Source organism: Hypomesus nipponensis, chromosome 1 (assembly GCF_054491055.1).
Source record: "Hypomesus nipponensis isolate SF chromosome 1, ASM5449105v1, whole genome shotgun sequence".
Classification (NCBI taxonomy): domain Eukaryota; kingdom Metazoa; phylum Chordata; class Actinopteri; order Osmeriformes; family Osmeridae; genus Hypomesus; species Hypomesus nipponensis.
The window spans coordinates 16,725,596-16,739,808 of NC_140361.1; the positions used below are offsets into that span (position 1 = coordinate 16,725,596).

The window sequence follows — 14,213 nt, forward strand, 5'->3', positions numbered from 1 at the left end:
AACAATTCCGTCATGCCGCCATCTTCTAACTCTGCAGCTTCCTCTCTTTCAAGGAACTTCATAATACCAGTCATCAATGATATGTGGGATTTGTCATGAACATCTCTTCTCTTTTCGCCTGATATGTCAAGGAACTCACATATTTGTAGTAACTTGTCTTTAGTCAGGGTGTGCAATTTTCCTACTATCTCTTCCCGCAAGTCTTCCAAGGGGGTTGTCATGTTGACAGAACAGGAGGAACTTTTACTGTGCAGGAGTCAACTATGGTCCGCTGGACCAGGTCGTCTACCGGAACCCAGTCTCCATGACGGCCAACACCGGTCCCATCCAACATCTATAAAGCCGAACAATGGATGTTGGTGTTTCCAAACCCATTGACATTGTATGACTATGTTTAGCGTGTGTTCTGCTCCTCTCTCTTACCAACCGTCTCTGGAGGAGGGGATCCCTCTCTGAATTGCTCCTCCCACGGTTTCTTCAATTTTTTTCCCGTTGGGAGTTTTTCCTTGTCTTCCTTGAGGGTCTAGGTTGGTTGAGGGGCAGTTCTATGGGCGTATGTGAAGCCCTCTGTGACATGCTTGCGTGTAAAAAGGGCTATACAAATACATTTGATTTGATTTGAATTAGATGGTCTTTATGGTCTCTGATGATCTCCTAATGGCCTCAGTTGACACATACTTAACCACCAACTTCTAGCTTCCCTCGAACAGCAACACTTGGCTCACTGCAGCCTGCCTGGGTTGTTATGTAGGGATTTAGCTGGCTCGGAATTCGGCAACCAGCATGTGGAAACCGGACATCTGAACAGCAATCCCAACCGTGCCTCCAAAATGTTATGCCCCTGCAAAATGGAAGAAAGAATCACGAGAGTGATTCTGTTGTTGATGATGTTTCCTCATTGAAAAACGTTAGTAGAATGAGGAAAATACCGCGATTTCCCCAGGAACTTGAGTGGACATCAAAACAATCGATCTCAGACTCATGGATTAAGAGCATTTAGGAGTTCACTGGTAAACACACTTTTACCCGTTGTACACGTAACATATTTTATGAATTTGATCAATTCCTATTAACTGGCACTGAACAATCTTTTTAACCTTAGATATTTTAACCTGTCACATAACAAGTAACAACCACAGGTGCTGATGCGTTTTGAGTCTCTGAGCAAACTGAATACTGAATTGTACAGTACATGATCAAATGCAGCATACAAAAAGCTGGGAATGTAGTTAATACAATGAAGAAGAAAAAAAGTCCCACAAATGAGATACTGTAGTCTCATATTGCCATGTCCACATGCATTTCTGATTATTTGCCTCAATGCTATTTTCCTCTTTTTCTTCCTCTCCTCTTTCATCTTCCCTGTCTCTTTCTCTCTGTCTCTACACTGGAGAGAAGAGCTGCACAACCATGCTTGTTTAAATGAATGGATAGATGCACCCCAGGCTCACGAAGTCATTAAGAACTAAAATGCTCAGTAATGGGGAAAAACAAAAATTGTGTGTGTATTTGTGTGTGTTTGTGTGTGCGTACGTGTGTGTGTGTGTATATTATGGGGCGTATTCCATGCCAGCGCAAATGCACACAGTTCATTCACCGCATACCTGCTACGGATTAAGTACGTGTACTTTGGTGAGTTGAAGTAAACGCCACATGTACACTTTACAGTTTGATAGATAACAATGTGTCCGTATAGGCATGCGTAACTAGCACATTTTACATTTGATAAGGCGTGCGTATAGGCAGGTGTTGTTAATGCTGTGCATAGCTGACATGCAATGGGTGTACCCTTACGAAAAATAAGTATACTTCAAGTTTAATTTGCAAGTATACTTTAAAAAGTACATTTCATAAATGTTCATTTACTACATTTAAATGTTTAGGGGCTCCTCAAACGCCGCCGATCTTGCGTCACTTGATGAGAACGGGTGCCCTTGCCAAGTGACTGCAGATTATTAGTTGAAAGTAACTAATTACTGCGCATATATAAGGGAGTCGGGTGGCTGAGCGGTTAGAGAATTGGGCTAGTCAGTTGGAGGTCGCCAGTTCGATTCCTGGCTGCCCCAAAATGACGTTGTGTCCTTGGGCAAGGCACTTCACCCTACTTGTCTCGGGGAGAATGTCCCTGTACTTACTGTAAGTTGCTCTGGATAAAGAGCGTCTGCTAAATGACTACATGTAAATGTATAAACTCAGGTTGTAATAATCCAGCTCTTCTTATCAAACGTAAGGCATTTAACTCATGGTTACATGAGTTAAATGAGGCTGATGGGCCACAGCAACGAATGATTTTGTTGGCTGTCTTTCAGTTCCTGGTCAATACAGAAAGGTATTAACAGGAATGGAGACAGAAGCGTGCTTTTCTCTTCCCAAACCTTATCTTTTATTTCATCACATTTAGATAACATTCCAACTGTTGCTAGTGCTTCATTGTACATGCTTAAATGCTGAATATTGTCCATTGTTTCAACCAAATTATATTCATGGCTTCTTCCCCTTTGTTTTACATCAAGTTTTTTTCACATTACTAGTCACTAATTCAATCATTTATACTAAATTATGACACTTTCACGGTCAGCTACTTCAGGTAGGTTAGGACAATCGTCACTAACACATTCAATACCTAGCACGGGCGGTGATGTTCAAAGTCGGATCTATACTTAGAAGTACACCTTATAACATTTTACTAAATGCATTCTCTCTGTAAGCATCTCCACAACAGTTATATCACAATTAAAACACATTAAACCTTTTTAGAAAAGTTAGATGTAACTGTTATCTTGTATAAGAATGATTCTGTGATCAGTATTCCTTGTATGCAAAGAGAGGCCTAACCCCAAATCTGAACTCTGTGTAACACTAGGCTTACGTAACCAAGGGGACCTGGGTTTGACGACCATCTTATTGGAGAGGCCATAAAAGGGTTGGTCAAGTTTAGAGGGGCCAGAGAGCGCACACACTCAAACACGCACGCGCGCCAGGTCTATGCAAGGGAGCTGTAAGCATAGATATATAAACACTAGATGTCTCGTCCGCGTTGCTGGACAACGGAGTCGAACGTCCGCACATGGCGACCATCTTGCCACAGGCAACTCGCTCACCCATAACATTGTGTTGACGCTACATGTACTTTTTAAATGACCATAACTTGCTCAATTTTCAACCGATTTTTAAACGGTTTGGTTTGTTATCAACGTCAGAGATGTCACTATTCCACTGCATACTTCTATTATTATTATTTTTTTTTTTAATCGGTTGAAAATTGGGCAAGTTATGGTCATTTAAAAAGTACATGTAGCGTCAACACAATGTTATGGGTGAGCGAGTTGCCTGTGGCAAGATGGCCGCCATGTGCGGACGTTCTAGACGCCGCCGTAAGACATCTAGTGTATATATATATCTATGGCTGTAAGGCCAAAACCTGTCCTAGTGCCAAGAACTGTCCTATCTGACGTCACAATGCCGTTCCGATGTAAGGACACGTCCGTCGCTATGCCAACCTTAATTTCCTGAAATAGTTACGTGTGCTAGCAGGAAACTGTCCTGGTTGCTATACTGGTAGGACAGTTTGTATTTAGGCTCATTTAAACCAATTTATTCTACTCTACAATCAGGCTAGGTCTGAAGCACAAGCGCAGAATGCAGATGAAAGGTTCAACAAGTTTATTGATGCCGAGTTCTCCTCGAAACAGAGCAGGCAATATATTCAACAAAAGGTAATCCACACAGGAAACCAGACAAAAAAAAAGGGCGGAGCAGTCAGTATAGTCCATATAATCCACAACGAAAGAGGTATATTCCAAAATCCTACAAAAGAAACAGTAATCCACGGCAGAAACAGTAATCTCACCAACTTCGGTTAACATGTGTTCACAACAAACCATGACGGAGTGAATGAGGAGGGCCTTCCTGTCCTGAAATAGGAAGTCAGTGACAGGTGAATGGTGTGTCCTAGGATCTGCAACGCCCTCTAGAGGAGCGGTGGACATGCACAGACGTGACATCTACGATTTAAAGTTTTTAATCGTTCAACATTCTTGAGACAGCAACGCCCGCAGGTAGAATACTGTACGTGTTGCCTTCCCGGTCTGTTAAAATTGATGCCAAATAAGTTATTTTTTCGACGAAAAAAGCTAGATAGCTAGCACTATAGCTATCGATATTGCATATTGTCCGTCATCCAGACTTTTTTTTTTTATTAATGGAAAACAGGATTTCAACTTCACTGTAGGACATATCAACCAAAAAAAACAAAACAAAAAAACATTTTAGCCTATATAAACCAGTCTACTATTGAAACATTTTGTTATAGAAATGCACGTATTTCCACGCTCAGATCCTGTCACGTATCTCCACACTCTAATCCTGACACCCCTGTGTTACCCCTCCCCCCACAAGAGGTTGCACTGGGCCAGGTGAGAGTGCAGTCTATAACAGTACATAGAAGCTGAGGGAACTTATCGTCGATGAAGGCAAGTAGTAGGGGGGGTTACGTAGTCATGGATGAATTATGTTTGAGCAATATGGTATACACTGTGCTGCCAACAACATTTCAATGAGGCAAGCAATATCAAATGTCAGTATTATCTTCCACCATATTCTGAATTGCTGAAATTGTGAATTTAGTTTTGTTGGGTTTAGTATAATGAATTAGTAACTATTGAAATGATTGACCATTTTAGAGGGTTCACACACAGGCCTCTGTTCGGGCTATGAACCTTTACATTGAATGTCAAGTCTGTTTTAGCAAAAAAAAGGGTACGTGTCCAAAAAAACGTACTGAGTAGGAGCTACATGACATAGGCTAAATTGTTTACATCTCTGGTTCACCCCAAACAAAGATAATCTCACAAAATCATGTACTCCATAAGTATGTAATCATGTCAGTGCAATTTAGACAAGTCCAATGGATTCATAGACTATGAAAACATGGGGTTTGACACCAAGATTACTTGGCTAGGTCAAATAATGGAGTTAGGATATTTTAAGGGCTCCCAGTCCATCTTGGACGCCATATGAAAATTATACCTTTCTAGAGGTCAAACTTTGGTAAACTTATAGTATGTTATTTAGGACACTTAATACTACAAAAAACAGCTGAGAAACCTTTTGTTAGAATATTCTTAGGGTTAGGCTTTTAAAAAAAAATATATGCAGCCGCCTATAGCCCAGTTGGACGCTGCTAAGAGCAGATACCAAATTAAGAAAAAAGTAGGCTAAGTTCAAATATTCAATAAACTGTTTTTGAATTTTAAATGACCTATTTACAATTGTTACTCTAATTAGCTAGTGCTAGTTAAATTTTGTATTTTGGGAGGGCTGACTGTCTTACCCTGCTGGCTAGTTTAGACAAACAAAAGGTTACTTCAGTCTAGAGAGAGTAGCCTATTACTCACTTTGGCAATTCGGGCCAATCACACCGGGAGCATATTTTTAAAACATTGCACTTAAAACCCCATTGTTTGCTATGGTACGTCAGTACAGCCCTGTTAAATAGCCTACCATATGTGTGGCAGCCTGGGGAAACCTTCACATAGTGACTTTCAGGGTTGTATACATCTTTGGAATCTACAAACTTTCCTGAATACGAATCTGTTTAAATAACTCTTTTATATCTTTATCACAAGTAAAGTTACATCATTTAAAGTTGACCTGTGTCAAAAAGTGATAAGTGTGAAAACTGCATTCAAAGATTCCACTTTGTTTCATTCTAATTCAATTGTGATGCATGCGGGAAACACCAACACTCAACTCGACTGTTTCAAACAGATTGTCAATCTGTTTACATTAATAACTTCTCAGTTATTTTTAAGTTTAACAGCCTGACTTCATTGATCAGTTGTTTGGGGCTGTTGCAGCACTCAAAAGAGCAGACAAACTGAGCATGTGATTTGACATGGCTTGAAACTCTTGCTCGCTAACATGTCCAAAAACTGTTGAAATTAAGTGTTTTTCATAAGTAATCATATACCTTTTGTAGGCTACATTACAATTAAGTTTAGGGTATTAACTATACAAAACATCAAAGAAAGAAAGAAAACAGATTTTCGATGTTTTTTGGCTTATAGCCAACAATGAGCAGATGCGACATCCGAGGCAGACACTTATCAAAATTATTAATGTGTTTAGATTTTGGTATGCCACCCCAAGAATTTCCCTTGCCCCATCTAGCCACCCCTATGAAAAATGTCTGGGGACGCGACTGGCTAAAAGGGCATGACTCTCGCGCCGATCCCTAGAGAAAGAGCAAATACTGATCAGTCAAACATCAGTCAAACAAGTGCCGAACCAACTTCCCCCAACAAACAACCATTGCGGTATTAGAGAACACAGCCAATCCAACGCTCCCTATCCGATTCCCCACAGGTGTACCAGATCACCAATGATATACTGTTATTCCTGGCCTGTGACATGTGCACAGGTGTTGCTGTGCTGCGCTGACACAGTATTCAAAGCACATATAACACCTGAATATTTTGCAGCGAATACAAAGGTTTAAATCAGTTACCACTAACCAACAAGAGCAACAAGTCTCTAAGCAAGAGTCATTGTGATCCTCGAGGAAACTAGCATTGGGTTCAGCAAACCATTCCTAAGTACTGTTGTACTCCCGGGAACAAGTGTGTCTTGAGCCTTCCCTTGAAGGTGGAGAGACAGTCTGTGTCTCTGATGGAGGTAGGGAGTTGATTCCACCACTGGGGGGCCAGGCAAGAGAAGAGCTTGTGTTGGGACCGGACGGTCTTGAGCGGTGGGACCACCAAGCGGTTGTCTGAAGAAGACCGTAGGTGGCGGGTGGGGGTGTAAGGCTGCAGGAGAGACTTGATGTAGTCGGGTGTAGTCCCGTTCACTGCTCGGAAGGTCAGTACCATGGTCTTGAATCTGATGCGGGCCGTGATGGGTAGCCAGTGGAGGAAGATGAGGAGCGGGGTAACATGGGAGCGTCTGGGTAGATTATAGACCAGGCGGGCCGCTGCGTTCTGAATCCTCTGAAGAGGGCAGGTTGCGCATGCTGGGAGACCGGCGAGCAGCGAGTTGCAGTAGTCCAACTTGGAGAGGACAAGTGCTTGGACAGGCAGCTGGGTGGAGTGCTCAGACAGTTATCTCGTGAGCTTCCGGATGTTGTAGAGGGTGAATCTACACAACCAGGAGACCGCAGCAATGTGGCCCGTGAGGGAGAGCTCGTAATCCATGGTAACTCCAAAGTTCCTGGCAGAGGATGAAGGGGTCACCCGTCGCAGATCCCAGGGTGATTGAGAGGTCGTGGGAAATGGAGAGTTTGGCCGGGATGATGAGAAGTTCTGTTTTGGCGAGGTTCAGCTGGACGGAGATGTCTGCGAGGCAGGCCTCAATCCTAGCTGAGATCCCCGGAGGAGTGAGTTTGGAGGGATGAATGTAACTGGTGTGAATCAGTGAAACTCACTCCTCAGGTATGTAAGAGGCCACCCGCGTTCCTACTGTACATTTGTTTGCACAATCAAAGCCTATTACTTAGTTCTACAGTTTGCTAATGTAGGCCGTCGTTCACTGTCATCAGGAGTCAAACCTGCAACCTCTGGACTGGCAAGCGCAACCACTACCAACTACACCAAAGAAAAGCTAGCTCTTTGTTGACGCGGGTGCCCTTTTACATACCTGAGGAGTGAGTTTCACTGATTCACACCAGTTACATTCATCCCTCCAAACTCACTATGGCCAGTTAGATGCTAACCTAGCGATCTGCGTCACAGCACCAATGTAACAGGGGTATAAGAGTCGTGGTCTTGCTCTGCCAGGTCCGTTGTTTGCTGCCATCGGGAGTCGAACCTGCCACCTCTGGACTGCCAAGCCCAACTACGCCAAAGAAAAGCTAGCGCTTCAATGATGCGGGTGGCCTCTTACATACCTGACGAGTGAGTTTCACCGATTCACACCGGTTACACTAATATCTGAGAAGTAAGCCATTTAATCAGACTCTCAGTTGCAGATTCATAAAACCCAAATGAAGTCAAGAAATGTTGTTTTACTCTCTGTAGTTTTCCTGTCTAAAGATGGAGCCTTGGTATTATGGTGTTTTGACCTTTCAGTTAAAATACAAACAGGCTTTTAGGGACAAGACTGTGGTGTGTCTCTTTGATGAAAGGAAATTAGTGGGAAATCATGAGAAGGTAGGAGAACCAGCCTAGTCGACATGGCGCTGTCCATTTGACAATTAGCTCAACACATCAGAAGAAGATACTACGGTTCAACAAATTATCAGGGGGAGCTTTAGAAGCAGAGGCGAAGGATTAGAGCCTGAATCCTGTGTAATTGGGTCCACTGGGCAAGACTCTTAGAAACAATAAGCTCACAGAGAGATAACAGGCATGATTAGGGTCAGTGGTAGTAGACTTGTGGGATTGGAAAGAGGAAAACATGTTGACCAAAAAGTGTCTCTCTTCCTCTCTTTCTGTACATGTGACCCATCTTAGTGTGCCGTACAATGTCAGGTGCAGCTTAATTATAACCCTGGAACCGCACTGCTCTCATCCTATTGGCTCAGTAGTCATCCAGGTCTGCCTGGACAGTCACATAATGGCCAGGTGTGTCTGCTGTATATGTAACCACGTAAGCATTCCACCAGAGACCAGAGAGCATCTGTTCTTCAACCTTCACCAACTCAGACTCCCTCTCCTTCCTTCCTTCCTTCCTTCCTTCCTAACTTTCCTTCCTTTCCCTTTACTATACCTCTGTGCCTCCCTGTTAGTCATTATCCTCAGTCTCCCTCTCCTACCACTCTACCTACCTCTCAGCTCAACTCTCCTCCCTTCTACCTAGCCCCAGCCTACCATGAACTACACATCCTCTTCCTCCTCCTCCGCCCTCTGCAGTGTCAGCTCTTACCTCTGCCTCTGCGCCTCCTCCAAGATCTTACTCCTGATCCCAGCTTTTGGTCTCAACATCTTCACCCTGGTGTCGCTGCTGTCCTGCCTGCTGGGCAGGAACGGCAAAATCAAGAGCAACGTGGCCGTTTTCATTGTGGGGAGCACGCTGTGTAACCTGGCCAACCTCGCCCTGTGGCCTCTTACCATCCACTGGGGGGCCCAGGGCCACTGGGAGCTGGGCTCCAGCCCCTGCGAGCTGATGGTCAGCCTCAAGCACCTAACCAGCTCGGCCTCCTTCCACTACGTCTCCTTCATCTCCTTCTCCATATACCTGACAGTGGTGTGGGGCTGGGGCCCGCTTGTGGACAGCAGGAGATTTCTGTCCCTGCAGCTGGTCTTCCCTCTACTTCCTGTGGGGCTGAAGGAGCTGGTCCAGTGGATCCTGCAGTGCCGTGTGGACCACTTGGATCCCGTCAACCACACCTGTTTCTCCTTCATCAACGACAAAGTCATGAGGGTTTTAGTACTGGTCAAGATGGTGGTGTTCTTGCCACTCAACCTGTACTTTTATGGTCATCTGCTCCATACCATCTTCAGGAGCGCCCAGACCATGCACAGAAGCCAGGAGGCCAATAAGAGACTGGCCAAGGTGTTTGGTTTGATTGCTCTCATCACTCTTCTTGCACATCTACCCGGTAAGGCTTGGAATCAAATATATTTGTATAGTTGTTTTTACAGTAATACACTTCAAAAATGCCAAGTACAAAAATATTAAACAATTACATTTGGCTGCCAGTGCAGTAAGAACATTTCACTTAATAAGATTTCTTAAAATAATGTGTTGATTACTTAAATTAAGTCACTAGATAAGCAATTTATACTAGAAACAAGTACAACTACATATCAAATCTAGAAACAAGATGATCACACTCAGATGTAGAGTTTTTACAGTGTAGTCAGTAGTTACATTCAATTTTTTTCATGGACACAGTGTTTAGTGTAAAGTGTGTACATAATTTGTTTTTCATTTAATTTCAGTTTTAAAGCAGAAATGTGCTACGTTGATGAGCTTGTAAGATAGGGCCATTTGATAGTGCATTTATATTTCTTAGAAAATATATATTTACAAAGTCAGGTAGTTTCTGGTTGTTTCTTAACCATAGAATATTGGTTGAGTGACGAAAATCCTTTTTTTCGATGTTGTTCCGCTTTAAGAAGTCTGTTTGTGTATGTCAGCCTCCTCGGGCCAACTTGAGACAATGTATCAACATCTGTGGCAGAGACATCTACAATAAAAGTCACGTGCATAGGAGTGATGCACTAGTTTCGCATCAGTGTCTCAGCTTTGTTCGAGTTTCCCTGTCCTCTAAAAATACGCCATTTCAAAGCAATGACTGTAAAAATAAAGTTTTAAACACTGATAAATGTGGATGTTTACTAATAGGAAAATGTTTTTTTGCCAACTGCACCTCCACGGTGTACGACCTGAACCAGCTTCGCATTGCCCTTTAGTCGATGATGCAATATGGGTATGAAGCTAAATCAGGGCCAAATGTTTTGTTAATTTAAAAGATTTTTTTTTTTTCGAAAAACTAAAGCTTGACATTGAAAATGTAAGTTTTGATCGAAAACTTGAAAAATAAAACCATGTATTCAAAGAAAAAATAAGTGTACAATTTTTTTTTCAGGTTGAATAAAATTTATATTACATTTTGGAATAATTTTGAATAAGTTATTAATTTTCATTTTTCACTTTCATATTTTCACATAGTGGCTTCACCCACAGGCGGGAATTATGAGTGACAGCCTAACAAAGAGGCAGAAGACTCGTCAGTCGGCATGGCGTCCACTCCGCCAACACAGTCTCTGCGTATACTTCTGTGTATCTATGACACGGGTTTACGCATCTATTTTGCGTGCCATATATACGCCAAATCGCTGTTTTGCGTGCAGTTTATACTTTAATTCCTCCCATCATTTCTATCAACAGAAGATGTGTCTCTATCACATGCAGAACTTTATTAACTCTTTATCCATTATACGTCATCCTTCAGACTCGGATTTTACGGAGATTCACGATATCGAAGCTTCCAAATGTATTTTTTATACGTTTTTGTGGGGTAATTTTCACCTCAACCATCTTTAAATAACAACCAATAATTATTATTTGCCACCAACACCAAGCAGCATTCTTGTAAATATAAATAAGAAAAAATATGGGCACACACACACAGGAAATATAAGATGTAGTCTATACAGGCCAGGTTATTGCCAGCTATGGAAGGGTGGGCTGTGGAGATAAAAAAAAAAACGATTTCTGAAACTCTTTATAACTCGAGACAACTATCATCTCAATATTTACCACACACGTCTAATTAGTAATCTCTGATTTGGTGTATATATGGCACGCAAAATAGGTATAAACCCGTGTCATAGACACGCAGAAGTATGAGACTGTGTTGGCGGAGCTGATGCCATGCCGACCGCCGAGTCTTCTGCCTCTTTGTTAGGCTGTCACTCATAATTCCCGCCTCTGAGTTGAAGCCACGGCCCCTACGCAAAATCGGGGCCAAAAGTCTGAAAAAAAAAAAAAAACTGAAACTGAAGAAAAATTAATCTGAAAAAAAAGAAGAAAAAAACATTTAAGCCGTAAAAAAAGTTTCAAATCTGAAAACATGAAATGTGAAACTGTGTGAAAATATGAAAGTGAAAAATGAAAATTAATAACTTCAAAATTATTCCAAAATGTAATCGAAATTTTCTTCAACCTGAAAAAAAAATTGGTACACTTATTTTTTCTTTGAATACATGGTTTTAGACCAAAACTTGCATTTTTTATGTCAAGCTTTAGTTTTTCGACTAAAGATTTTTTTTTCTTCAAATTAACAAAACATTTGGCCCTGATTTAGCTCCATATATGGCCGGCAGTTTTCCAACAAAATACTGTAGATGCCATGAAAAGGTTATCAACTCTCCATGCCTAATTGTTTCTATGACATCCTCTTTTTCTGTAAGTACTCTCTAGCCTCTAATTACAATATTCTCCACGTACATCTCCTCTCTTCCATGTCTGTCCCCTCCTGCTCCTCCCCCTCCCCTTTCCACATCACCCCATCTCCTCCTGCTCCTCTTTCCTGCTTCCCTCTCCTGCTCCTCTCTTCTGCTCCTCTCTCCTTCTCACCCTCTCTCCTGCTCTTCCTCCTATCCTGCTCTCCTCTTCCCCTCCTCCCCTCTCTTCCTCTGTCTCCCCCTCTCCTTCTCACACCCTCTCCTCCTGCTCCTCTCTTCTCCAGGTAGTGTGTTCTCTCTGATGGAGCAGCCCTCTGTCTGCCAGGAGATGGTGAAGGACTTCTTGATGGACCTGCCCCTGGTGTCCAGTCCTGTGGTCCTGTTGTGCATGAATAAGGAGCTGCAGACGCATTGCCATCAGATGCTGCAGAGAAAACCACACAGGTCTCAGCGCTCCAGGGATTTGGGTAGCGGCTCAGCTGAGCTCCACAAGAACCTGACCACAGAGGACACTTTAGTCACCACCACTTAGAGCTTGATATGGTTGATACTGGCATGTAATCACTTAGTGAAATCTAGCGCTGTTATATGTGCATTGTGTTTGTGAATGTACAATTCATTGATTGATTATGTAGACAGATGGATAGATTAATTGATTGAACACACTAGTCAACAATAGGACAATGCAACACTACAAAAAAAGCTAGTGATCACCATCAATTCAATGGGTCAATGGTTTAGGGGTATTTACATAAAAAATAAAATAAAAGATGAGCTGGTCAGAGTCTGAAGCAACATGCAAATTGTTTTTATTTAAGATTGAGAGCCCTAATTACAGTTTTTTCACTGTTGTGTTTTTCATTGTTTCATGTTTTCTTTCATTGGTATATAAATGTATTAAGATTCATATTATTACATCCACAATTACATTATCAATAAAGTGTAACTTTGTTATAGGTCCTTGATTGAAGCAGTTTCAGTAAGTTACGTAAAGGGCCAGAGACGGTTTCTAATGGTTAAATGGGGACATCTGGTGGTGTTACACAGGACTTGTGCAAACCAATAGTACTGTACATCTAATAATCAGTATGTCCAAAATGTCAGGTGTCATGAAGGAACATACATAGGAAATTACCTCCTAAAAATCCATACAGATGTTTCTACAAAGATTTTTAGATCTGTAAAAAAAAGAGAGAGAGATTCTGCAGTCCTCTTTAGTGTTAACAACATGCATACACAATGTTTTGAGACAGTGTGAGTGACAGTGGCAACATTTTGGCCTGAAGGCTAAGAGAAAAAGCACACACAAATAGAAACTTAGTCTACGATTGTTATTTTTTAGTGTACAATTGTTAATAGTTAGTGTATCATCTCTCTAATAATGACAGGAATCTGTGTGAACAAATTAGAATGGATTTAGTTTCCCACAATCAGCTGAAGAACCACAAAGGCACTCTGCAAAGTTTATATTCTGGATGTGTCTTTATAACCCAACGGAGTGCAGTGTCTTAATTTACGTTGTTTGGATAAGCATTTCAACATCAAATAATAAAAAACTATGAAAGAAATATTTGCTGCTACTTTGGCTTGCTCTCTTCGCATCCCAGACCCTTCACTCTGATTGGTCGTCTGGTCCTGAGAACCAGGCACTCTGCTAATTTAACATTTTGCAGGCGTCGTTTTTATAATCCAACAGAGTGTAGTTGGCTATTGCGATTGAACTAATGCGATTAACAAAGGCATTTACAATGAACAGGTTCTTTTAAAGGGGCTGGCTCGTGTACAGAACGACAATATAAAGTGGATATACTTTCAGTATAGATCAGTGAATTTTGTTGCGTTAATTCATGTGTTAACTGATGTTAAAGCTGGCAGCACATTGCAAATGTACAAGCACTGTATGGTGAATTAGGCATACAATTTTGACCCCTGGCCACAACCATTGTGCATGTGACATATTATGAACTGAATGTTTAGATGTTTGTGGTGGTAAGACAATTTAACAGAAAATCAACATAGTACATTTTGATAAATTTAACTTAAGCTATTTATAACGTGGACACAGCAGACAAATGAAGGCTACATAATCATTTGCATGAATGTAGGCTACCACAGTCCTGGTAATTTGACTAAAATAGATGTGGAGTACTTCAAGGGGTGATTGACTTTCACACTGTTCCTTAAGGTCTCCGAATAGGGTATGTAACATTGGTTGGGTTGAAAATGGCCCGGGTGCTGTTCTATGCTAGCCTGGTCCTCGTACATTTCATTTGGACAGAGAGTCTGGCCTCGCTCCATTGACAAGCGTTGACTTCCTTGTAGGCGGGTACTTTGTTGAAGTTTAAAACTATTGGATCTGCCCAG

General features: G+C 41.8%; 1 protein-coding gene across 2 annotated transcripts in view; it reads left to right on the forward strand.

Annotated features, from left to right (window-relative positions):
* Positions 1–13,212, forward strand: part of LOC146302847 (uncharacterized) — an 80,708-nt gene extending 67,496 nt beyond the window's left edge. Inside the window, exons 1-2 of one of the 2 annotated variants that reach the window (XM_084699191.1) lie at positions 8,806–9,535; positions 12,134–13,212. In XM_084699191.1, the coding sequence (XP_084555317.1) occupies positions 8,806–9,535; positions 12,134–12,381 (978 nt within the window). In that variant the 3' untranslated portion in view covers positions 12,382–13,212. Of the gene's footprint in view, positions 1–8,805; positions 9,536–12,133 lie in introns of those variants that run through there. The other variant, XR_014758140.1, reaches the window with a different exon arrangement.
* The last annotated feature ends 1,001 nt before the right edge of the window (positions 13,213–14,213 follow it).